The following is a 24140-nucleotide window of genomic DNA, read 5'->3' on the forward strand; positions in this document are numbered from 1 at the left end:
CTGGATGTTGTCCAGGTCTTGTTGCATTCGGGCTCGGACTGCTTCATTATCTGAGGGGTTGCGAATGGAACTGAACACTGTGCAATCATCAGCGAACATCCCCATTTCTGACCTTATGATGGAGGGAAGGTCATTGATGAAGCAGCTGAAGATGGTTGGGCCTAGGACACTGCCCTGAGGAACTCCTGCAGCAATGTCCTGGGGCTGAGATGATTGGCCTCCAACAACCACTACCATCTTCCTTTGTGCTAGGTATGACTCCAGCCACTGGAGAGTTTTCCCTTTGATTCCCATTGACTTCAATTTTACTAGGGCTCCTTGGTGCCACACTCGGTCAAATGCTACCTTGATGTCAAGGGCAGTGACTCTCACCTCACCTCTGGAATTCAGCTCTTTTGTCCATGTTTAGACCAAGGCTGTAATGAGGTCTGGAGCTGAGTGGTCCTGGCGGAACCCAAACTGAGCATCAGTGAGCAAGTTGTTGGTGAGTAAGTGCCGCTTGATAGCACTGTCAACGACACCTTCCATCACTTTACTGATGATTGAGAGTAGATTGATGGGGCGGTAATTGGCCGGTTTGGATTTGTCCTGCTTTTTGTGGACAGGACATACCTGGGCAATTTTTCACATTGTCGGGTAGATGCCAGTGTTGTAGCTGTACTGGAACAATTTGGCTAGAGGCGCAGCTAGTTTTGGAGCACAAGTCTTCAGCACTACAGCCAGGATGTTGTCGGGGCCCATAGCCTTTGCTGTATCCAGTGCACTCAGCCGTTTCTTGATATCACGTGGAGTGAATCGAATTGGCTGAAGACTGGCTTCTGTGATGGTGGGGATATTGGGAGGAGGCCGAGATGGATCATCCACTCGGCACTTCTGGCTGAAGGTGGTTGCAAACGCTTCAGCCTTGTCTTTTGCACTCACGTGCTGGACTCCGCCATCGTTGAGGATGGGGATGTTTACAGTGCCTCCTCCTCCCGTTAGTTGTTTAATTGTCCAACACCATTCACGACTGGATGTGGCAGGACTGCAGAGCTTTGATCTAATCCGTTGGTTGTGGAATCGCTTAGCCCTGTCTATAGCATGTTGCTTCCGCTGTTTAGCATGCATGTAGTCCTGTGTTGCGGCTTCACCAGGTTGGCACCTCATTTTTAGGTACGCCTGGTGCTGCTCCTGGCTGCTCCCTGCTTTTAACACTCACTATCACCATCAAGCACTCCCAAATCAGATACACAACAATTCTGATGTCGGCTAAAACTCACCAGGATGCCTTTATCGTAACCTCAGTAGAACTCCCCCCTATTGCAGCCGAGTGGCATTTCCAACAGGAATCTTGAGAGGAAGTGCAAATGTCACCCTATGAGGGACGACTGCAAACTTTATGCCAAATTATGGGCAGTTCTGCATTGTGAACTTTTGTTGGATTCAGACTTCCCAAATTCATTTCACTTAGTACTGATACAATTGGGACAGAAAAGAAGGCCATCCCATCAGTCCAAATTGGATTCAAATTGCAGAGGCATAATTATTATTTACTCCCCCTCCCCCACCAAAAAAACCCCACAAACTTTCAGGAGTACAGTACTTAGAAAACTGATGAGAAGTCAGTAAAAATCACCTAATTAGCCAAATGTTACCTTCTCCAATGTTGTCCCAGTGGAACTATGCAACCTGGAAATCACTTTGAATAAGAAGTGATGCCAATGCATTGTAATTTACAAGACTTCTTCCCCTTGAACATAGTGTAAATTTATAGTTAGCAGCACTTGCACTGAAATACTGTTGTATTGATTTTAATACCTTATGTTTAGCGGCAAATGAGAGCTAATTTAACTGATGTTTGCTACTATATAAAGCAAATGTAGTGCATTCAGAAAAACAAAATGTGTATATTTTCAATGAGCAAAACACAGAGTTTTGGCCAGAACAAACATTGACAGTCTGCAAATCATGAATTCTGAGTCACGGCCAGACCATCTCATGCTTAGCGATTATAACCACCCTTAGTTTGAAAGCGCCTTCCTGCTTCTGTCACTTTTAAAATCATGCCAACAAAACTGGGCATAAATGGGCTACACTCCAGACATGGCTTAAAGTATAAACAAGGTAATGTCTTTTTCCACAATAACTTTCCAATTTCTTCCACTTCCACACACACACACTTTAGTTAGTAGCAATGCCTCTATGTCTCATAAACCTGAGTGTAGCTCCACTCAGGTAATACCATCAAGCTTTTTTTCCATTGCAGCAGCCAGGTGCACTAACAATTTGTATTCAGTGGTGGTGCTGATGCTCGCCATTTGCTCCTTATCCAATTTCAAATGGAGGCCTGAAGACAAATTACCTGCAAGACCAGGCCAGGTCTGGAAATTAGTCAGAATACAGCACTTTGTTCTACACAATAATGAAATAAAACATGGTAAAAGCATTAGCAGATAGGAGAGACGAACAATGCACCAGCATCTGCTCATTAGCACAAAATGCAATGTAAGCCATCAATTATGTCATTAATCAGATGACTGATGGGTCTAACTTCAGAGGCTTTTGAATCATTTAAGCCTAGTGAATTCGTCCATAGGCTTTAGTTCAGTCTGAACTCCATGAGTGGACTGGAAATTTACATCATGAAAGTTTACAACACTAATCCAACAGCCCTCTTGCTTATCAAACTGTGTAATGAATACATTCCAGAAAGGTATTTTAATCCCTTATAAAATGATTCTATTTCTATTGTTTTTAAGTTTTGTACTCTCAGTATCTTGCTTTGTCTAACTGCTTCTATGTATTATTCAACCAGTAAATAAATTTCTACGCTTTACACCATCTATGTGTGGCATTTTCTGCCTTCCATGGTAGGCATCCTATGTAACCTCCAGTGCTTGATAAGCAATTGGGGAGTAATTGTTAATTCCAAACACTATTGCTAAGCATGCCATGTGCAAGGGCACTAGTTCCAGCTGGTAAGACAGTACATCTGCTTATGAACGCAAGCTAGAAGTGCTGGGAAAAAACCTGTACAAGTAACATCCTAACAATTCAGTTATTGTAAATGAAAAATGTCTAAAAATACAACTCAAATTACCAAAACTCCAGATTTCAGGGGATTTCCATAAATGCGAAACAGGTAAAGAAAGATAGAAGAGCTAGGAAATGCAGCAAAAGGTTTGGAGGCAAATACTAATCACTAATGTCATGTTGGTAATTTTGTAAACGTTACTTGTACAATAGCAGGACCTGGTAGTATAACAATTGGGCATCATAAGGCAGTCAGTTCAGTTCACCCGGGTGTATATGTCTCTCTTCTAACCGCCACTTCAAATAAAGAGGAAAAGGTTTTCCAAAACAATGGATGAGAAGTGTTTTCTGATTACCCAGACAAGCTAATGAATTATTTATGGTCTGGTTTCTGGGAAAAACAACTTCTGTTTAGCGTATTAACCACCCTTCGTCTGGGTGGCCTTTTTATAAAATGTGAAAATACATGTTGCTTTTAAGTACCCATTATTAAAATTACTCTTTCCCAAATCCTTTCTGTGGAAAAATGATCAAAAAATCCTGAAACGTAACAGTAAAAATGAAAATAATTATTACAGCATTTTTGGGTTGGGGTAGAATTCTAACAATAGAATTCAGCATGAAAATCAATCCATCCAAGTTGGCAGTAGTGATAACATGTTGCCTTCAACATAGGGATAGAATACAAATTTTGTTCCCATATCCTTGAATTAAGTGATTACCAACCACCACACAAAATACTGCATTTTCCATAACCTGGTCAAAAATAATGAGACAGATCAATCTGTTAAGATAAATTGCTTCCATACAATTCTATAAATATGCAGGCATGAACTGCATAGCAAGGACCATGTCTTGCAGATCACATAATCCAAAGTCAATATAATTAAGAAACAGCAAGCATATTCCTGGAAAAGTGTAGTCGGTACAGTCAACAGACAAAACAGTATGCATAAGAAGTCGGTTCAAAATTTGTAACGTTAAATAGTTTCCATGGATTAAAATAAACACAATTAAATAGTAACTGAAGAAGGGATTTAAAATGTGACATTGCTAGTGTACATGCCAATCCCTCAACATGAGAAGGGTCATGCCAATTTCTCAACATCCGAAGTTGCCCTGTGCTTTACTGACTGGCAGTTTTGATCAAACAGAAAACACCGTAACGTTTATGTTTGTATTTGCTATAACCAATTTCAGGACTGGAACATTGTATCAATTATGGAGCCAGTTTCAGGCCAAGAACTTGATGTGAAATTAAATACATATTTCTAAGGGTTGCAAGGCTATTTCCTGTACCTGTACTGGATTAAATAAAACACTTTTAAAGAAGTATAATTATTAAAAATTGAGTCATTGGAAACTAGTACATCTGCCCAAAGTGCACTATTTGTATAATTTCCTTCACTTTTGCTGTTTAAACCAGAACATTTCAACCATCTCAAATTATAGCAATAGAATTCAGCATGAAAATCAATCCATCCAAGATGGCAGTAGTGATAACATACTGATGTGTTGCCTCCAATGTAAGGGAAAGGGATGGAATTCGTGGCAAGGGTAGAGAGTGTAGCAGTGGCCAAAGACAATGGCTATAGTATTCCCAATGTTTGGCTGGAGGAAATTGTGCCTTACCAAAGCCTGTATGTCAACACACTGATAACACAGATGTATACAATTTTACAACACCAAGTTATGGTCCAGCAATTTTATTTTAAATTCACAAGCTTTCGGAGGCTTCCTCCTTCCTCAGGTAAATGTTCAGGAGCTCCTCGAAGCCTACGCATTTATACATATAGAACAATACATGGTGTTCACAGAATGCCCCTGCAACTGCCCGTTGCCAAGGCAATCACCGTGTTCAGACAGAGAGGTGTCACCTGCAGAACCCCCGAATACACATTCAACAAAAAAACAAACAGGAAAAAAAAACAGAGAGAGGCAGAAACATCCGGAAGGCAGAGAAAGCCAGCAAATGACCCATTATATTAAAAACAGATAACATTTGTTCGCTGGTGGGGTTACGTGTAGCGTGACATGAACCCAAGATCCCGGTTGAGGCCGTCCTCATGGGTGCGGAACTTGGCTATCAATTTCTGCTCGACGATTTTGCGTTGTCGTGTGTCTCGAAGGCCGCCTTGGAGTACGCTTACCCGAAGGTCGGTGGATGAATGTCCATGACTGCTGAAGTGTTCCCCGACTGGGAGGGAACCCTCCTGTTTGGCGATTGTTGCGCGGTGTCCGTTCATCCGTTGTCGCAGCGTCTGCATGGTCTCGCCAATGTACCATGCTCTGGGGCATCCTTTCCTGCAACGTATGAGGTAGACAACGTTGGCCGAGTCACAGGAGTATGAACCATGCACCTGGTGGGTGGTGTCCTCTCGTGTGATGGTGGTATCTGTGTCGATGATCTGGCATGTCTTGCAGAGGTTACCGTGGCAGGGTTGTGTGGTGTCGTGGACGCTGTTCTCTTGAAAGCTAGGTAATTTGCTGCGAACGATGGTCTGTTTGAGGTTGGGTGGCTGTTTAAAGGCGAGTAGTGGAGGTGTGGGGATGGCCATAGCGAGGTGTTTGTCCTCATTGATGACATGTTGAAGGCTGCGGAGAACATGGCGTAGTTTCTCCGCTCCGGGGAAGTACTGGACGACAAAGGGTACTCTGTTGGTTGCGTCCCGTGTTAGTCTCCTGAGGAGGTCTATGCGATTTTTTGCTGTGGCCCGTCGGAACTGTCGATCGATGAGTCGAGCGTCATATCCCGTTCTTACAAGGGCGTCTTTCAGCGTCTGTAGGTGTCCATCGCGTTCCTCCTCGTCTGAGCAGACCCTGTGTATTCGCAGGGCCTGTCCATAGGGGATGGCCTCTTTGACGTGGTTAGGGTGGAAGCTGGAAAAGTGGAGCATTGTGAGATTGTCCGTGGGCTTGCGGTAGAGTGAGGTGCTGAGGTGCCCGTCTTTGATGGAGATTCGTGTGTCCAAGAAAGAAACTGATTCTGAGGAGTAGTCCATGGTGAGCTTGATGGTGGGATGGAACTTGTTGATGTTATCGTGCAGTCTCTTTAGTGATTCCTCACCGTGGGTCCATAGAAAGAAAATGTCGTCGATGTATCTGGTGTATAGTGTTGGTTGGAGGTCCTGTGCAGTGAAGAAGTCCTGCTCGAACTTGTGCATGAAAATGTTGGCGTATTGGGGTCTGAATTTGGTCCCCATGGCTGTTCCGTGTGTTTGGGTAAAGAACTGGTTTTTGAAGGTGAAGACATTGTGATCCAGGATGAAGCGGATGAGTTGTAGGATGGCGTCTGGAGATTGGCTGTTGTTGGTGTTGAGTATTGATGCTGTCGCAGCGATGCCGTCATCGTGGGGGATACTGGTGTAGAGTGCCGAGACGTCCATCGTGGTGAGAAGTGTTCCTGGTTCAACAGGTCCGTGGGTACTGAGTTTTTGTAGAAAGTCTGTAGTGTCGCGACAGAAGCTGGGGGTTGGACAACCAGGAACACTACAGACGGTTACCCGCAGACCCGACCAAAGAACACACCCATCAGCTCAACAAACTGATCAAGACCTTCGATCCAGACCTTCAAAACATCCTACGCACTCTCATCCCACGTACTCCCCGCGTGGGAGACTTCTACTGCCTCCCAAAGATACACAAAGCCAACACACCCGGACGTCCTATCGTATCAGGCAATGGAACCCTGTGTGAGAACCTCTCTGGATACATCGAGGGCATCCTGAAACCCATCGTGCAGGGAACCCCCAGCTTCTGTCGCGACACTACAGACTTTCTACAAAAACTCAGTACCCACGGACCTGTTGAACCAGGAACACTTCTCACCACGATGGACGTCTCAGCACTCTACACCAGTATCCCCCACGATGACGGCATCGCTGCGACAGCATCAATACTCAACAACAACAACAGCCAATCTCCAGACGCCATCCTACAACTCATCCGCTTCATCCTGGATCACAATGTCTTCACCTTCAAAAACCAGTTCTTTACCCAAACACACGGAACAGCCATGGGGACCAAATTCGCACCCCAATACGCCAACATTTTCATGCACAAGTTCGAGCAGGACTTCTTCACTGCACAGGACCTCCAACCAACACTATACACCAGATACATCGACGACATTTTCTTTCTATGGACCCACGGTGAGGAATCACTAAAGAGACTGCACGATAACATCAACAAGTTCCATCCCACCATCAAGCTCACCATGGACTACTCCTCAGAATCAGTTTCTTTCTTGGACACACGAATCTCCATCAAAGACGGGCACCTCAGCACCTCACTCTACCACAAGCCCACGGACAATCTCACAATGCTCCACTTTTCCAGCTTCCACCCTAACCACGTCAAAGAGGCCATCCCCTATGGACAGGCCCTGCGAATACACAGGGTCTGCTCAGACGAGGAGGAACGCGATGGACACCTACAGACGCTGAAAGACGCCCTAGTAAGAACGGGATATGACGCTCGACTCATCGATCGACAGTTCCGACGGGCCACAGCAAAAAATCGCATGGACCTCCACAGGAGACTAACACGGGACGCAACCAACAGAGTACCCTTTGTCGTCCAGTACTTCCCCGGAGCGGAGAAACTACGCCATGTTCTCCGCAGCCTTCAACATGTCATCAATGAGGACAAACACCTCGCTATGGCCATCCCCACACCTCCACTACTCGCCTTTAAACAGCCACCCAACCTCAAACAGACCATCGTTCGCAGCAAATTACCTAGCTTTCAAGAGAACAGCGTCCACGACACCACACAACCCTGCCACGGTAACCTCTGCAAGACATGCCAGATCATCGACACAGATACCACCATCACACGAGAGGACACCACCCACCAGGTGCATGGTTCATACTCCTGTGACTCGGCCAACGTTGTCTACCTCATACGTTGCAGGAAAGGATGCCCCAGAGCATGGTACATTGGCGAGACCATGCAGACGCTGCGACAACGGATGAACGGACACCGCGCAACAATCGCCAAACAGGAGGGTTCCCTCCCAGTCGGGGAACACTTCAGCAGTCATGGACATTCATCCACCGACCTTCGGGTAAGCGTACTCCAAGGCGGCCTTCGAGACACACGACAACGCAAAATCGTCGAGCAGAAATTGATAGCCAAGTTCCGCACCCATGAGGACGGCCTCAACCGGGATCTTGGGTTCATGTCACGCTACACGTTACCCCACCAGCGAACAAATGTTATCTGTTTTTAATATAATGGGTCATTTGCTGGCTTTCTCTGCCTTCCGGATGTTTCTGCCTCTCTCTGTTTTTTTTCCTGTTTGTTTTTTTGTTGAATGTGTATTCGGGGGTTCTGCAGGTGACACCTCTCTGTCTGAACACGGTGATTGCCTTGGCAACGGGCAGTTGCAGGGGCATTCTGTAAACACCATGTATTGTTCTATATGTATAAATGCGTAGGCTTCGAGGAGCTCCTGAACATTTACCTGAGGAAGGAGGAAGCCTCCGAAAGCTTGTGAATTTAAAATAAAATTGCTGGACTATAACTTGGTGTTGTAAAATTGTTTACAATTGTCAACCCCAGTCCATCACCGGCATCTCCACATCCTGATAACACAGAGGCAGTAGAGGGGTTGAGAAAGGCAGCAGAGAGCTAGAGCAAAATGAGAGGCACATACCATAAAGTCTGACACAACTATGCAATAATCACTACCCTGTCTTCCACAAACTGCAAGTATTTAAACAAGACACTCTCACATACAGAAAAAGGACTTCTGCCCACAGGAATTTATAGCAGCATGATCTTCACTTCTGTAGTATTAAAAAGCATAAACATGAAAAAATTGAACATTACTTAAATGAAAGTTTAAACTCAAGAAATGAATAGATTTGAAAGTCACTGGCCTTGCTTGTAAAACTAATATTGGTCATTTATTGTGTCACCTGTTAGCAAATCCAAAATACCCCAACAGTGTTTTCATTCCGTGGCAGTGTTGACAATATACTGCTCTTTCACCTTTGGGATTTTAGTTACAATGTAGCTTAGTCTGAAACAATGAGTCTCTGGTGGTTGCTATAAAAGTCCAGAGGCAAAGAAGGATTGGGTTCATGATGTACACCAGTCCATAGCACAAAACGGCCCATCTAATTTGGTATTAATTTTTCAAAACAAAATTACAGTTGGCACAAGATAATTTATGAGATTATTCGATATACATATTTTAAACATTGGAACAAAGCTTTAATGCTTTGTTTTTAATAAGGTTTCCCCTCCTGTAAAGCTATAATTTAAACAACCAAATGGAAAACTGTCCCATTGATTACTCAGCAACCAAGTCTTGGGGTAAGAATTCAGTTAAACTTTAGCTCTGGGCTACTTTCAATTCTGAAATAAAAACTGGAACATGTGCACAATTAAAGGAAGTAAGCATGGAAGGGAAAAGAAAAGGGAAAATGTAACACTTTCAAGTACTTTATTTTTCTCCCTCCAAAAAAGTCTACTTGAGTTTTATTTGAATTTTTATCTTGGTGGATTTTTGTACTCAGCAAGGAAAAGAATGGAATGTTTTCCCACTTTAGGTACCTGCATTCACATCAACCACTCCCTAATTCAGGCAGCAAGTAAAGTTATTACAACATTACCCCAACAATGTGTCTTGCCTCCAAACTCAGCAAACGACCGTAACTGAAATGTGGCATTTCCATTTTCGACACATACCACCCTTGCAACCTGCGTGAGTTTGGCAATTAACATCAAATTTAGGGCAGTTTTATGCTGTTACTCATGCCCACTAGGAACTGAGGCAACAAGGCCCAAACTCATTTCCCTTTACATTTAGGTTGGATTCAAACCTATAACCAAGAGATAACAAGATAGCATACTAACCAATGCACCACCCAAATACTTCTAAATGTTTTTTTCTTTAAAAACTACCCTGTAGGAGTTACTTCATATTCAAAGTGGTTCTAGTGAAGCAAAAATTATATGTTTTACCACGTTTTGAAATGATTTATTACATATTCACTTCAGCTTGTACTTGATACATGCAACGCTCACAAAGTGCTACAATTTGTAAAACTGCGTTCACGGTTTGGAAGTACAATCCCCACCGTTTATAGTGGGCGCGTTCATGCGAATGCGATTTGCCCGTTTTAAGCGATAGCCAGTACAACACATACACAGTTTGTGGATTGTGATAGTGACCCAGTGCAGATAGCTGACACCAGACAGCTGGTCAGCACGACCCAGCTTCTCTCCTTCACTCACCTGCAGCGTACTCATGGCCCTGCCAGCACCATTCGGGTATAGTTGACAGCTATTGGTTATTTCTGGGCATGATTCGGTGCTACTGGCAATAGAGAATAGAGTCCATAAACCATTGCGTGGTAGCACTATAATAATGTTTAGTTGCTCATCAGCATCCACACCTCCCTGAACCTCTACCTGAACGAACCTCCTTACTGCCAGACCCTAGACCTGACCAAGCACCCTGAGCTCCGCAACACCAACCTCACCCTGGCTGCGGTCATCAGGAAACTGGAGGAGCAGGACAACCATTTAAACAACCCAAACCATTTCAGCAGGACAACCATTTAAACAATGTTTGAAGCAACCCAAACACCGAATTAGGACACTACATGCCTGCTGCTGAGGTTATTGTGCATGAATTGTTATATTTGTTAAATATAAATATATTTTTAAAAACTTGCATCAGTTTTTCAGGTGCACTTCACTCATACAATATAAGTGATGTTTTAAGTGGAGGGGACTGTACTCATCTCCTTCAGAACAATTGCAATATACTGAATATTGCTATATAGCATCTCCTCCATCTCCAAGTTCTTTATCTCTGAAAACGACCCCCTGCTCCCTCTATCCCCGACTCATCCAGCTCTTAGCCACTTATCTATCTTTCCTTACTCCAATGCCATCTTCTTTAAAACTGCCATCACCAGAATTCCTCCTCAAAAAGTCCAACCTCGATTTCTCCAACCACCACCCCGCTGCTAAACCCCTTTTCCTCTCCAAGGTCCCTGAATGAACTGTTGTCGCCAAACTCCATGCTCAAACTCTCTCACAATTCTGTTTGAATCCCTTCACTCTAACATTCTCCTTGCCCAATGCATTATGTCCGCCCTGGTCAAAGTTACCAACATCCTTATAATTGTGACTGTGATACATTATCCTTCCTTGATCTCTCTGATGTTAGACGTGCTTGACTGCTCTATCGTCCTCCACCATCTCTCCTCTGTCGTCCATATCGTGGGACAGGCCTCGCGTGGTTCCAGTCCTAATTTCCCCAACATAGCCAGCATATCTCCAGCAATGGTTTCTTCTTCTGCTCTCCCAGTCACCTCTGGATACCTCAAGATTTCATCCTTCATCCCCTCTTTACCTTAATTAGATGTTGTACCTTGACGACATTACTCGTAGGTATGAGATCATTTTCCATATTTATGCTGACGACACCCAGCTCCACATGTCCACCACCCTCAATCCAGATCCAGTGACTAACTTTACATTGCCAAACTGTTTGCCTGACATCTAGTCATTCCTCCAACTGAACATTGGGAAACCAAAACTATACTTTTGGCTCCCACAAAAACTCTCTAGCTTTGCCTGATTCCAATTCGTCATCCTCCACTACGTTGGCTCACTGAGGCTGAACAACTTGGTGCAAAACCTCAATGTAATCTCTGATCTGGAGTTGAGCTTCAAACCCTATATCCTATCCATCACCAAGACTGCATACTTCCACCACTGCAATATCTCACACTTATGCCTTTATGTCACCCCTCCTTGTTGCTAAAATCCTTGTCCAGCCTTTTGTTATCTCAATATCTTACTTTTCTGACTCCCTCCTTTCCAGTTTTACCTCTATGCCTTTTACAATGCCCTCCCACCATACACAAACTACAATCAGTCCAAAACTCTAGTGCTCATATATTGTCCTATGCTAACTTTTGTTTGTCTATCACTCTCACCGATCTCCACTGACTCCCTGTTCCGAACAAATTAAATTCAAAATCCTCATCCTTATTTAAAAATCAATCCATGGTATAACCCCATTTTACCTCTTCAATGTCCTCCAGCCCTACATGCCAGCCCTTGCTGTTCAGCCCTCAGATTCTGGCCTTCTGCATATCCTCAACTTTCTCCACTCCATCAATGTAAGCATAACCTTCAGCCAATTTATTCTTTGAACTCCTCCATCTTGTTACTTCTCTCCTTACCTTAAGGGTCACACAGAAACATAGAAAATAGGAGCAAGAGTAGGCCATTCGGCACTTCGGGCCTGCTCCACCATTCAAAATGACCATGGCTGATCGTCTAACTCAGTACCATGTTCCCGCTTTTTCCCCATATTCCTTGATCCCTTTGGCATTATGAAACATATCTATCTCCTTCTTGAATACATCTAATGACTTGGCCTCCACTGCCTTCTGTGGTAGAGAATTCCACAGGTTCACCACCCTCTGAGTGAAGAAATTTCTCCTTATCTCGGTTCTAAATGGCATACCCCGTATCCTGAGACTGACCCCTGGTTCTGGACTCCCCAGCCTTCGGGAACATCCTCCCTTCATCTAGTCTGTCTAGTCCTGTTAGAATTTTATATCTTTCGATGAGATCACCTCTCATTCTTCTAAACTCTAGTGAATATAAGCCTAGTCGACCCAATCTCTCCTCATACCTCAGTCCTGCCATCCCAGGAATCAGTCTGGTAAACCTTTGTTGCACTCCCTCCATGGTAAGGACATCCTTCCTTAGATAAGGAGACCAAAACTGCACACAATACTCCAGATATGGTCTCACCAACGCCCTGGTACAACTGCAGTAAGGCATCCCTGTTCCTGTACTCAAATCCTCTTGCAATGAACGCCAACATACCATTCGCCTTCCTAACTGCTTGCTGCACCTGAATGCTCGCTTTCAGCAACTGGTGTACAAGGACACCCAGGTCTCGTTGCACCTCTCCTTTTCCCAATCTATCACCATTCAGATAATAATCTGCCTTTCTGTTTTTACAACCAAAGTGGATAACCTCACATTTATCCATGTTATACTGCATCTGCCATGTTCTTGCCCACTCACCCATCTGGTCTAAATCACATTGGAGCCTCTTTGCATCCTCCTTACAGCTCACATTCCACCCCAGCTTTGTATCATCTGCAAACTTGAAAATTTTACATTCCGTTTCCTCATCCAAATCATTGATACATATTGTGAACAGCTGGGGCCCAAGCACTGATCCCTGTGATACCCCACTAGTCACTGTCTGCCACCCGGAAAAAGACCCGTTTATTCCTACTCTCCGTTTCCTGTTTGTCAACCAATTCTCAATCCATGCCAGTATATTCCCCCCCCAATCCCATGTGCTTTAATTTTGCACACTAACCTCTTGTGTGGGACCTCATCAAAAGCCTTCTGAAAATCCAAATACACCACATCCACTGGTTCTCCCCTATCTATTCTACTAGTTACAGCCTCAAAAAACTCCAGTAGATTTGTTAAGCATGATTTCCCTTTCATAAACCCATGCTGACTTTGTCCAATCCCATTAATGCGTTCCAAGTGTTCTGTTATCACATCTTTTATAATAGACTCTAGCATTTTCCCCACTACTGATGTTAGGTTAATTGGTCTGTAATTCCCTGTTTTTTCTCTCCCTTCTTTTTTAAATAGTGGGGTTACATTTGCCACCCTCCAATCTGTAGGAACTGTTCCAGAGTCTATAGAATTTTGGAAGATGACCACCAATGCATCCACTATTTCCAGGGCCACTTCCTTTAGTACTCTGGGATGTAGATTATCAGGCCGTGGGGATTTGTCAGCCTTTAGCCCCATTAATTTCCCTAGCACTATTTTTTTTACTAATACTGATTTCCTTCAGTTCCTCCCTCTCACTAGACCTTTGGTTCCCTAACATTTCTGGGAGGTTATTTGGGTCCTCCTTTGTGAGGACAGAACCAAAGTATACTTTTAATTGTTCTGCCATTTCTTTGTTCCCCGTTATAATTTCTCATGTTTCTGACTGTAAGGGACCTACATTTGTCTTCACTAATCTTTTTCTCTTGACATTTTTATAGAAGTTTTTACAGTCAGTTTTTATGTTCCCTGCTAGTTTAGTCTCATACTCTATTTTTCCCCTCTTAATCAATCTCTTTGTCCTCCTTTGCTGAATTCTAAACTGCTCCCAATCCTCAGGCTTGCTGCCTTTTCTGGCAATTTTATATGTCTCCTCTTTGGATCTAATACTATCCCTAATTTCTTTTGTAAGCCACGGTTGAGCCACCTTTCTTGTTTTATTTCCTCAAAACTTGCCTTTACAACCATGCTTAGGATCATTTCACCTAACTCTTCTACTACTGTTGATGTCAGTTTCTCATCTGAAGTGTCTTAGGGTTTTCTATGTCAAAGGTATCACGTTGTTATTGAAATCAAAATCTAAAACTTACAAGATATTTAGTTCGCAATTTTAAAACAAGAGAGCTTGTGGGATATTTTGGTATTAATTGAGGTTTGTTAGCAAGGCAATAGACTCTTTACCTTCCATCTGGCCAGCTGGAGGCTGAACTGCTGTGTAGGTTTGCTGGTGCTGCGGAGCACCAGGCTGATGAGCTGCAGATGAGGAAGAGGCAATACTGTCAGGTGTTCCTGATCGTTCATCTACTGGTGCACTAGGAGGGCCTGAAATATAATAGGTTAAAGTTACTAAGTAGAAATACAATAATCAGCAGTAAAGGCAGAATTTATATTGCAAATGCTCCCTCCCAAAATCTGTAAAACAGAATCCACATCAGAAGTACATGGAAGTTACAATGTGGAAACAGGCTATTGGGCCCAACCAGTCCATGTTGGTGTTTGCCCTCCATGCAAACAAATAGTTCTGATTACATTTATCTACCCTGTTCCCATATCCCTTCAACCCCTTTTTCTTCATCTATCTATTCAATCAGAAGCCACAGAAAGGTCACAGTCATCTTGTCTACTCCTCTGAAGTGTGGAAAATAAGGGGGTGGCGGAGTGGGGAAAGCGTCTTTGGAAAAGGTTGGCAGTGCTTGCCCTCGGCTTATTTAGCGAAGTAGTACCCGTACATATTGGAAAAAGTTATACTTAAGCCAATACATTTTAATGTTGTGCCTATGCTTCTGGTGCTGTCATCTTAATTCATCATGTCAAATTGCTACCACCACCACCACCACCGACAGACCTATAATCAACTGTACTTTATCCTAGGGTTACACAGCACAAAATACTTTCTGGAGACAAACTCCAAGTTTCGAAAGATTTTTGTAACCGATCGGTGAATATTGTATGAAAATTTTACAAATCTAACTTTACACTTTATTGAAATCCTGATATCACTGTAGAGGGAAATTCAAGCCCATCACTATTAAAAGTTCAATCTTTCAAATCAACTGTTAATAAGAATACAAATTTCACAAGTAGATATTCAGACTTAAATTTCCATAAAAATGTCTGGTTCCCTCTGAATACAACTGATTCATTTAAATAGCACTCTTCCAATAATTTTATATTTTTATATATATATCGCTGCTGAACAGAACAGTCCAGAAACAGGACAGGCAGCAGAACAGAGTTTTTATTTAAATTTATTACAGGATTTGCAGAATATTTCATGATCAAAACACCCAACTGAACAAATCATTAGAGGGAACACTGTTGATATGTTCACAAGTGATTTAAATCACTGCACCCAACACTGTGACATTAAGCCAACCTGGATACTTACCAATACCTTTGGATTAAACACAGAGATGCATACATGCCATCATTTAAATTAAACTCAAATTGTTGTAAAAGGAAAAAGTCTTGCAGTGCATCATTCCAATCCAGGGAATATTTTAATAAGGCCAAATAAAAGGTTGGGCTTTATTAACCCTGATTGCTATTACAGGGGCCTTCCAGGTGATTTGTTACCAGCTGTGCAACATATTCATTATGGTAACAGCATCTTTCTGGCTTTACCATTCCAGAGCATTGAATTTCTGTGCTCTATATACAGTATTTTGGCAGTTATTTGGTCTAGAACAGATGTGTCTAAACAGGCTGCATCCCATTCCATAGTCACCGAGGCTCCAATCCAAAACTAACAAATATTAAATCTATTGGACAGAACTTCCAAAATACTGCAGTCTTTAAACAATGCAAGTAGGTTCCACAACAATTTTGTTTAAATTGCTACTTCTTTGTACAAACCTTTAAATAAAGTTACATTCTAAATGCACCACCATCACGCTATTCTTTTGAGTGGCTCTCCACATAAATATGGTTCAAGTGATCTTTGGGACATCAGGTCATCTCTAAATTCAAATCTACTTTTGAAACACAAAAATATGTATTTGTTCACAGTAAAGCTGAACTACATGCAATGGAAACTGATTACCTCAGAACCAAATCAAATAAATGCAGGTGAAAAATCAAAATGATTTTCCACATTCAAGTTTTATTAGATACTCACATATTACAACATTATCCTATATTACAACAGTGACTACACTTCAAAAAAAAAAGTACTTCAAAGGACTGTAAAGCGCTTTGGGCGTCCTGAGGTTGTGAAAGGCGCTGTATAAATGCATGTCGTTCTTTCTTATTAAATTTGCTGCTTGCTTAATCAGTGTTGATACTAGTAATTCCGGATGTTTACAGTATTGCAAAGTACTGTGGCTCATTTTGTACTGCTTTAGCTCTATTTGCAAAATCTGATGGTGAACCATGATAAATAAGCAATTCAACTTTTTAATCATACTACAGTACTGAGAATAACAAACCGTGAAAATATTAATATCGTTTAGGTCCAATGTTGTGTTAAATTGACTTTGAGGATGATTGGAATATTCCCCTTCTTACAGCTCCACACTCCCAAACAACTCACTAATCTGAAGCACGACTGTATTCTAACGCTCTCTTGCACCATTACAAGGGTACCTGTACAAGACACTAGAAATCCCGCAAATGAGGAGTACACAATTTTACACAAAGTAATCATCAAAACCCCTTGAAGTTAGAAAAAACCAACAGCTGTCCAAAATGTTTAAAAATTTGTTATACATTGAAGCTTCAACCCCCTTATTCAAACGCAATTTAGGATTTTTCCAAATGATGTTTACAGCATTATAATGCCAATTAACTTTTGAAATTAGTTAATATTTTAAATCTATCTGCCCTAAGAAAAATCCAAATGACACAGTGATGTTTATTTTTCATCTTGAAATAGACTGCTGTCATACCAATTCTCAGATTGTAGATGATTTGTCATTCATTGTTATTTTAGTGAAAAGAGCAAAATTAAGACATATGGGGGTTGTAAAGAAAATAGATAATAGACATTCTTCATCTCACAGGAACAAGAGCCAATCGCAAGGGGACATGTACGTAGAACAATCCTGAAGATAGTTTTAAATGCTTTATCACTCCCTCTAGAGAGCCTGGAAAATAGGGGAAAACTGTATACCTTACTTAAAATTTGGCATAGCATGTTCAACTGCCCAATGAATGGCTGAAATTCTAATTGTACAACATGGTAATGATTCACGGAGTTCAAACCGGTTAGTGCAGCATTTTGGCTCTAACTTCAGTCACCAGTACATTCAAAACGGATACGGAGTGTAAACAAACTTCTATTTTCTAAATCGAACAATTTCTTGTATGGATGTCCCATAGGATATTAACACGATACCCATAAGAGATAGGAGCAGCAGTAGGCCATTCGGCCCCTCGAGCCTGCTCCACCATTTAATGAGATCATGCCTGATCTGATCAACTCCACTTTCCTGCCTTTTCCCCATATCCTTTGACTCCCTTGCTGATCAAAAATTTGTCTAACTCAGCCTTGAATGTATTCAATGACTCAGCATCCACAGCTTTTTGGGGTAAAGAATTCCAAAGATTCACGACCCTCTGGGAGAAGAAATTCCTCCTCATTTCCGTCTTAAATGGGTGACCAGGTATGTCCTGTCCACAAAAAGCAGGACAAATCCAATCCGGCCAATTACCGCCCCATCAGTCTACTCTCAATTATCAAAGTGATGGAAGGTGTCGTCGACAGTGCTATCAAGCGGCACTTACTCACCAATAACCTGCTCACCGATGCTTAGTTTGTGTTCCGCGAGGACCACTCTGCTCCAGACCTCATTACAGCCTTGGTCCAAACATGGACAAAAGAGCTGAATTCCAGAGGTGAGGTGAGAGTCACTGCCCTTGACATCAAGGTAGCATTTGACCGAGTATGGCACCAAGGAGCCCTAGTAAAATTGAAGTCAATGGGAATCAGGGGGAAATCTCTCCAAGTGGCTGGAGTCATACCTAGCACAAAGGAAGTTGGTAGTGGTTGTTAGAGGCCAATCATCTCAGCTCTAGGATATTGCTGCAGGAGTTCCTCAGGGCAGTGTCCTAGGCCCAACCATCTTCAGCTGCTTCATCAATGACCTTCCCTCCATCATAAGGTCAGAAATGGGGATGTTCGCTGATGATTGCACAGTGTTCAGTTCCATTCGCAACCCCTCAAATAATGAAGCGGTCCGAGCCCGCATGCAGCAAGACCTGGACAACATCCAGGCTTGGGCTGATAAGTGGCAAGTAACATTCGCGCCAGACAAGTGCCAGGCAATGACCATCTCCAACAAGAGAGAGTCTAACCACCTCCCCTTGACATTCAATGGCATTACCATCGCCGAATCCCCCACCATCAACATCCTGGGGGTCACCATTGACCAGAAACTTAATTGGACCAGCCATATAAATACTGTGGCTACAAGAGCAGGTCAGAGGCTGGGTATTCTGCGGCGAGTGACTCACCTCCTGACTCCCCAAAGCCTTTCCACCATCTACAAGGCACATGTCAGGAGTGTGATGGAATACTCTCCACTTGCTTGGATGAGTGCAACTCCAACAACACTCAAGAAACTCGACACCATCCAGGACAAAGCAGCCCGCTTGATTGGCACCCCATCCACCACCCTAAACATTCACTCCCTTCACCACCGGCGCACAGTGGCTGCAGTGTGTACCATCCACAGGATGCACTGCAGCAACTCGCCAAGGCTTCTTCGACAGCACCTCCCAAACCCGCGACCTCTACCACCTAAAAGGACAAGAGCAGCAGGTACATGGGAACATCACCACCTGCACGTTCCCCTCCAAGTCACACACCATCCTGACTTGGAAATATATCGCCGTTCCTTCATCATCGCTGGGTCAAAATCCTGGAACTCCCTTCCTAACGGCACTGTGGGAGAACCGTCACCAAACTGACTGCAGCGGTTCAAGAAGGCGGCTCACCACCACCTTCTCAAGGGCAATTAGGGATAGGCAATAAATGCCGGCCTCGCCAGCGTCGCCCACATCCCATGAACGAATAAAAAAAAACTCTGAGGCTATGCCCCCTCTTTTTAGATTCCATGAGGGGTAACATCCTCTCAGCATCTACCCTATCGAGTCCCCTCAGAATCTTGTATGTTTCAATAAGTTCTCCTCGCATTCTTCTAAACGCCAATGAGTATAGACCCAACCTGTTCAATCTTTCCTCATAAGACAACCCTTCCATACCCGGAATCAACCTAGTGAACCTTCTCTGAACTGCCTCCAATGCAAGTATGTCCTTCCTTAAATAAGGGCACCAGAACTGTACGCAGTACTCTAGGTGTGGTCTCACCAGCACCCTGTACAATTGTAGCATGACTTCCCTGATTTTATACTCCATCCCCCTAGAAATAAAGGTCAATATTCCGTTTGCCTTCCGGATTACCTGCTGCACCTGTATGTTGAATTTTTGTGTTTCATGTACGAGGACACTCAGATCCCTCTGTACCGCAGCATTTTGTAGTATTTCTCCATTCAAATAATATTTTGCTTTTTTATTTTTCCTCCCAAAGTGGATGACTTCACATTTTCCCACATTATATTCCATCTGCCTAATTTTTGCCCATTCACTTAACCTGTCAACATCCTTTGCAGACACTTTGGGCCCGATATTAGGAGGGCGGCGGGTTGGCAGCAGTGGGGGGGGTCGACGCAATTGCAGCTTGATTGAAGGCACTTACCTTTGCTTCCAGGTTTCGCGCTGGAAAGCTGCGCAGCGGGCAGACTGCGCATGCGCAGCATAGGCTGTCAGCTGGAGGAGCCCTATTTAAAGGAGCAGTCCTCCACTGACTGATGCTGCAGAAAATAGGCAAAATTACAGCATGGAGCAGCCCAGGGGTAGGCTGCTCCCAGGTTTAATGATGCCTCACTCCAGGTCTTATTGGATGGAGTGGAGGAGGAGGGGGAGGACAGAGATCTTTCCCCCCAGCAGGTGGGAGAAAGTGGCCTGACTCGAGGTGGCAGAGGAGGTCACCTGCACCACCAACATATCAAGCACCTGCATACAGTGCAGGAGGCGCTTCAATGACCTAAGTAGGTCAGCGGAGGTGAGTACACTTACTCATTCCCTGACATTCCGTCTGCCACATCACCACCCACACCCCACATCTCACTCTGCACTTCCAACACTACTCTATCACATCACTCCTCACACCCACTCGAAGCTCATCCTCATCTTACCTGTACTTACTCACCTCGCCAGTACTCATCCCACCATTATCACTCAACCCAATCCTCATACAATGTCATGGCTTGATCTCATGCACACCCTCTCATGCATCTCTTTCACGGTTAGCCTCACCCAACCTGCCACTACCTGTGCTGCAGCCACAGGGCATTCTTCACATATATGCAGTAGGAAGCGTAAGGCAAACGTGTCGTGAACATGAAGGGGATGCACAAGGGTGTTTGAAGGTTTGTCATGGTTTTTACTTATATTTAATTTCTGATCAACTCACATTACATATTATATTGTCACCATTACTGCTACGTCTTTGCGAATCTTGTCTGGTTTGTGCAATGATGCCCTTTTCTGAGGATCACTATGAAGACCCACAACTGATGCCACCCACTGTGTCACTGCAAAGTGGGTGTAGGTGTATTTGCAGGGCTCTTTTGTGCAGACGACTGAGAGGCATCGGCGATGTCCCCGGTGGCACCCTGGAAGGATGCGAAGGAGAAGTTGTTGAGGGCAGTGGTGACTTTGACAGCAACAGGTAAGAAGATGGTGCACGGGCCAGCCGGGAGCAGCTCGGCATGAAGGAGGCTGCAGATATCCACGACTACATGTAGAGTGACTCTGAGCCTCCGTGTCCACTGCTGCTCAGAGAGGTCCAGGAAGCTGAGCCTCGGTCTGTGGACCCTGTGGCGAGGATAGTGCCCTCTGCGACGCATCTCTCTCTGCCGTTGCCCTCCCTCCTGCTGTACAGGTGGATGTGTCGGCGCGTCACTGGGGAACCCAGAAGTGGGCGGGTTGGAGCTGGGCTCCGGACCCGCTCCGGGAATCCCCGATTTTCGCAGCCCCTCCCCGCCACGAACGCACCCGCTCGGGGGTGTGAAAATCGAGCTCTTTGTGTCCTCATCGCAACTTGCTTTTCCACCTACCTTTGTATCATCAGCAAATTTGGCCACAAGGCACTCTGATCCTTCATCCAAGTCATTGATATATATTGTAAATAGTTGATCCCTGCGGCACCCCACTAATTACAAATTGCCATTTTAAAAATGACCCTTTTATCCTGACTCTTTGTTTTCTGTTAGTTAGCTAATCCTCTATCCATGCCAGTATATTACCCCCAACACCATGAGTTCTTATCTTGTGCAGTAATCTTGTATGTGGCAGCTTACCAAATGCCTTTTGGAAATCCAAATATATTCCATCCATTGGTTCCCCTTTATCCACCCTGCCCGTTACTTCCTCAAAGAACTCTAATAAATTTGTCAGATATGATTTCCCCTTCATAAAATCATGTTGACTCTCCTTGATTGTATCAGGAGTCTCCAAATGTCCTGCTACTAATTCCTTAATAATGGATTCTAGCATTTTCCCAATGACAGATGTTAGGCTAACTGTTAGTTACCCGCTTTCTTTCTCACTCCTTTCTTGAATAGGGGTGTTACGTTTGCGGTTTTCCAATCCGCTGGGACCTTTCCAGAATCTTGTGAATTCTGGAACATTACAACCAATGCATCCACTATCTCTGGAGCCACTTCCTTTAAGACCCTCGGATGCAAGCCATCAGGTCCAGGGGACTTGTCAGCCTTTAGACCCATTAGTTTACCTAGTACTTTTTCTCTAGTGATAGTGATTGTTTTTAGTTCCTCCCTCCCCTTTGCCCCTGATTTTCTACTATTCTTGGTATGTTATTAGTGTCTTCTACTGTGAAGAGAGATACAAAATATCTGTTCAATTCCTCTGCCATTTCCTTGTTTTCCATTATTATTTCCCCAGTCTCATCCTCCAAGGGACCAATGTTTACTTTAGCTACCCTCTTCCTTTTTATATACTTGTAGGAGCTTTTACTGTCAGTTTTTATATTCCTTGCTAGTTTATTCTCAATTTATTTTCTCCCGCTTTATTATTCTTTTAGTCATCCTTTGCTGGTTTTTAAAGTTTTCCCACTCTTCGGGCGTACCAGTAATCTTTGCGATGTTGTATGCTTTTTCTTTTAATCTGATACCATCCTTGACTTCCTTAGTTAGCCATGGTTGGTTCACCATTTTTTTTTGGAGTCTTTCCTCTTCACAGGGATATATTTTTGTTGCGAGTCATAAAATATCTTTTTAAATGTTTGCCACTGCTTATCCACCATCATACCATCTAATCTGTTTACCCAGTCCACTTTAGCCAATTCTGCCCTCATTCCTTTATAATTGCCCTTATTTAAGTTTAATACAGTAGTTTCAGACCCAAGATCCTCGCTCTCAAACTGGATGTGAAATTCTATCATGTTATGATCACTGCTTCCCAAGGGATCCTTTACTTTGAGATCATTAATTAATCCTGCTTCGTTACCCATTACCAGATCTAAAATGGCCTGTTCCCTGGTTGGTTCCCTGACGTATTGGTCTAAGAAACAGTCCCTAATACACTCAATGAACTCCTCCTCAGGGCTATTTTTGAGACATCAACATAAGGTGAGTGATTCATCAACTATTCTGATAATTAATTTTACCACCATTATCCAATACCCAATATAGTCCACAAAACAAGCACTACTCATTTTGTCCTGCATAAGTTCAATTTTTCAGAATATCCATAAAGTAGTACTGATGTTGAAAGCATAGATTTCACTCAAATTTATCTTTGCATCCAACATAACATTAGGTATTAATTAAATGCATTTAGCAAATCTTGATTTCAACCTAAGCTTGCTTCTAGATTTATCCACCTCGTATTCATGAGCAAGACAGTAAGTCAAAGCATACTTCCTCAGTTTTAATAGAAACAGTCAAAATTATTTTTTTAAACCCTTAGATGCAGCTAGTTCTGCACCAGGTTCGAGCACTACCATTTATTTGGGTTTAAAATCAATCCGCACTGATGTGACAGGTATCATGACCTTAAGGGCATTGTCTGCCCAAAAGCTCTGCACAATAAGCAAATTGTTTGCTTGCCTCAGTAAACATCTCACACCCATTGTGTTTGGGAAGTTTCTGTACTTGGGCTCTTGCCAGGGTTCATCCGGCAGGGCCTCCTTTCTAGTTGTGAACAGAGATAAAAACAGAGACAGCAACAGACTGATGCTCAGGTCCAGCTAAGATTTATTACTATCAGAAAGCTGCAAGGACTAGCTTTGGCTAAGCTCAGAATGGAAACGAAGGAGCGTAGTCAGTAGTTACTTTGTTTACATCATTTATCATCTTTGTTTACGACATTTCACATCGTTCACCTGACGAAGGGGGAAGCCTCCGAAAGCTTGTGAATTTAAAATAAAATTGCTGGACTATAACTTGGTGTTGTAAAATTGTTTACAATACATCAAACAAGACAAACCACTGACGTGGGGAAGTATAATGTGTATTTTATTACACAATAACAAGTTGTACTGATTGAATTACGTGAGTCCAATCATAAGTGCTGTTCTGTACATTCAATTGCTGTACGAGAGACTATGGACTGGAGAATCAGGCGCTGAGGTCAGTGTCCCAATTTTCTGACTAAAATTAAACACTGGAAAATCAAGAGCATCTCCTCAGGCTTTGAAGTTGAGGAATTTGACACCATCAGTGCTGCTGCACTGGCATTATTCAAAAGTAGCAAT

The 24140-nt window shown here is 43.2% G+C and overlaps 1 protein-coding gene across 2 annotated transcripts in view; it reads right to left on the bottom strand.

The window, feature by feature from the left end:
• The window catches only part of tfg (trafficking from ER to golgi regulator), a 135237-nt gene that overhangs the window by 32832 nt on the left and 78265 nt on the right, over positions 1-24140 (bottom strand). For both annotated transcript variants that reach the window (XM_067993103.1, XM_067993102.1), the window contains exon 6: positions 14542-14682. In XM_067993103.1, the coding sequence (XP_067849204.1) occupies positions 14542-14682 (141 nt within the window). The remainder of the gene's footprint in view (positions 1-14541; positions 14683-24140) is intronic.

The sequence above is a fragment of the Heptranchias perlo genome, chromosome 11 (genome assembly GCF_035084215.1).
Source record: "Heptranchias perlo isolate sHepPer1 chromosome 11, sHepPer1.hap1, whole genome shotgun sequence".
Classification (NCBI taxonomy): domain Eukaryota; kingdom Metazoa; phylum Chordata; class Chondrichthyes; order Hexanchiformes; family Hexanchidae; genus Heptranchias; species Heptranchias perlo.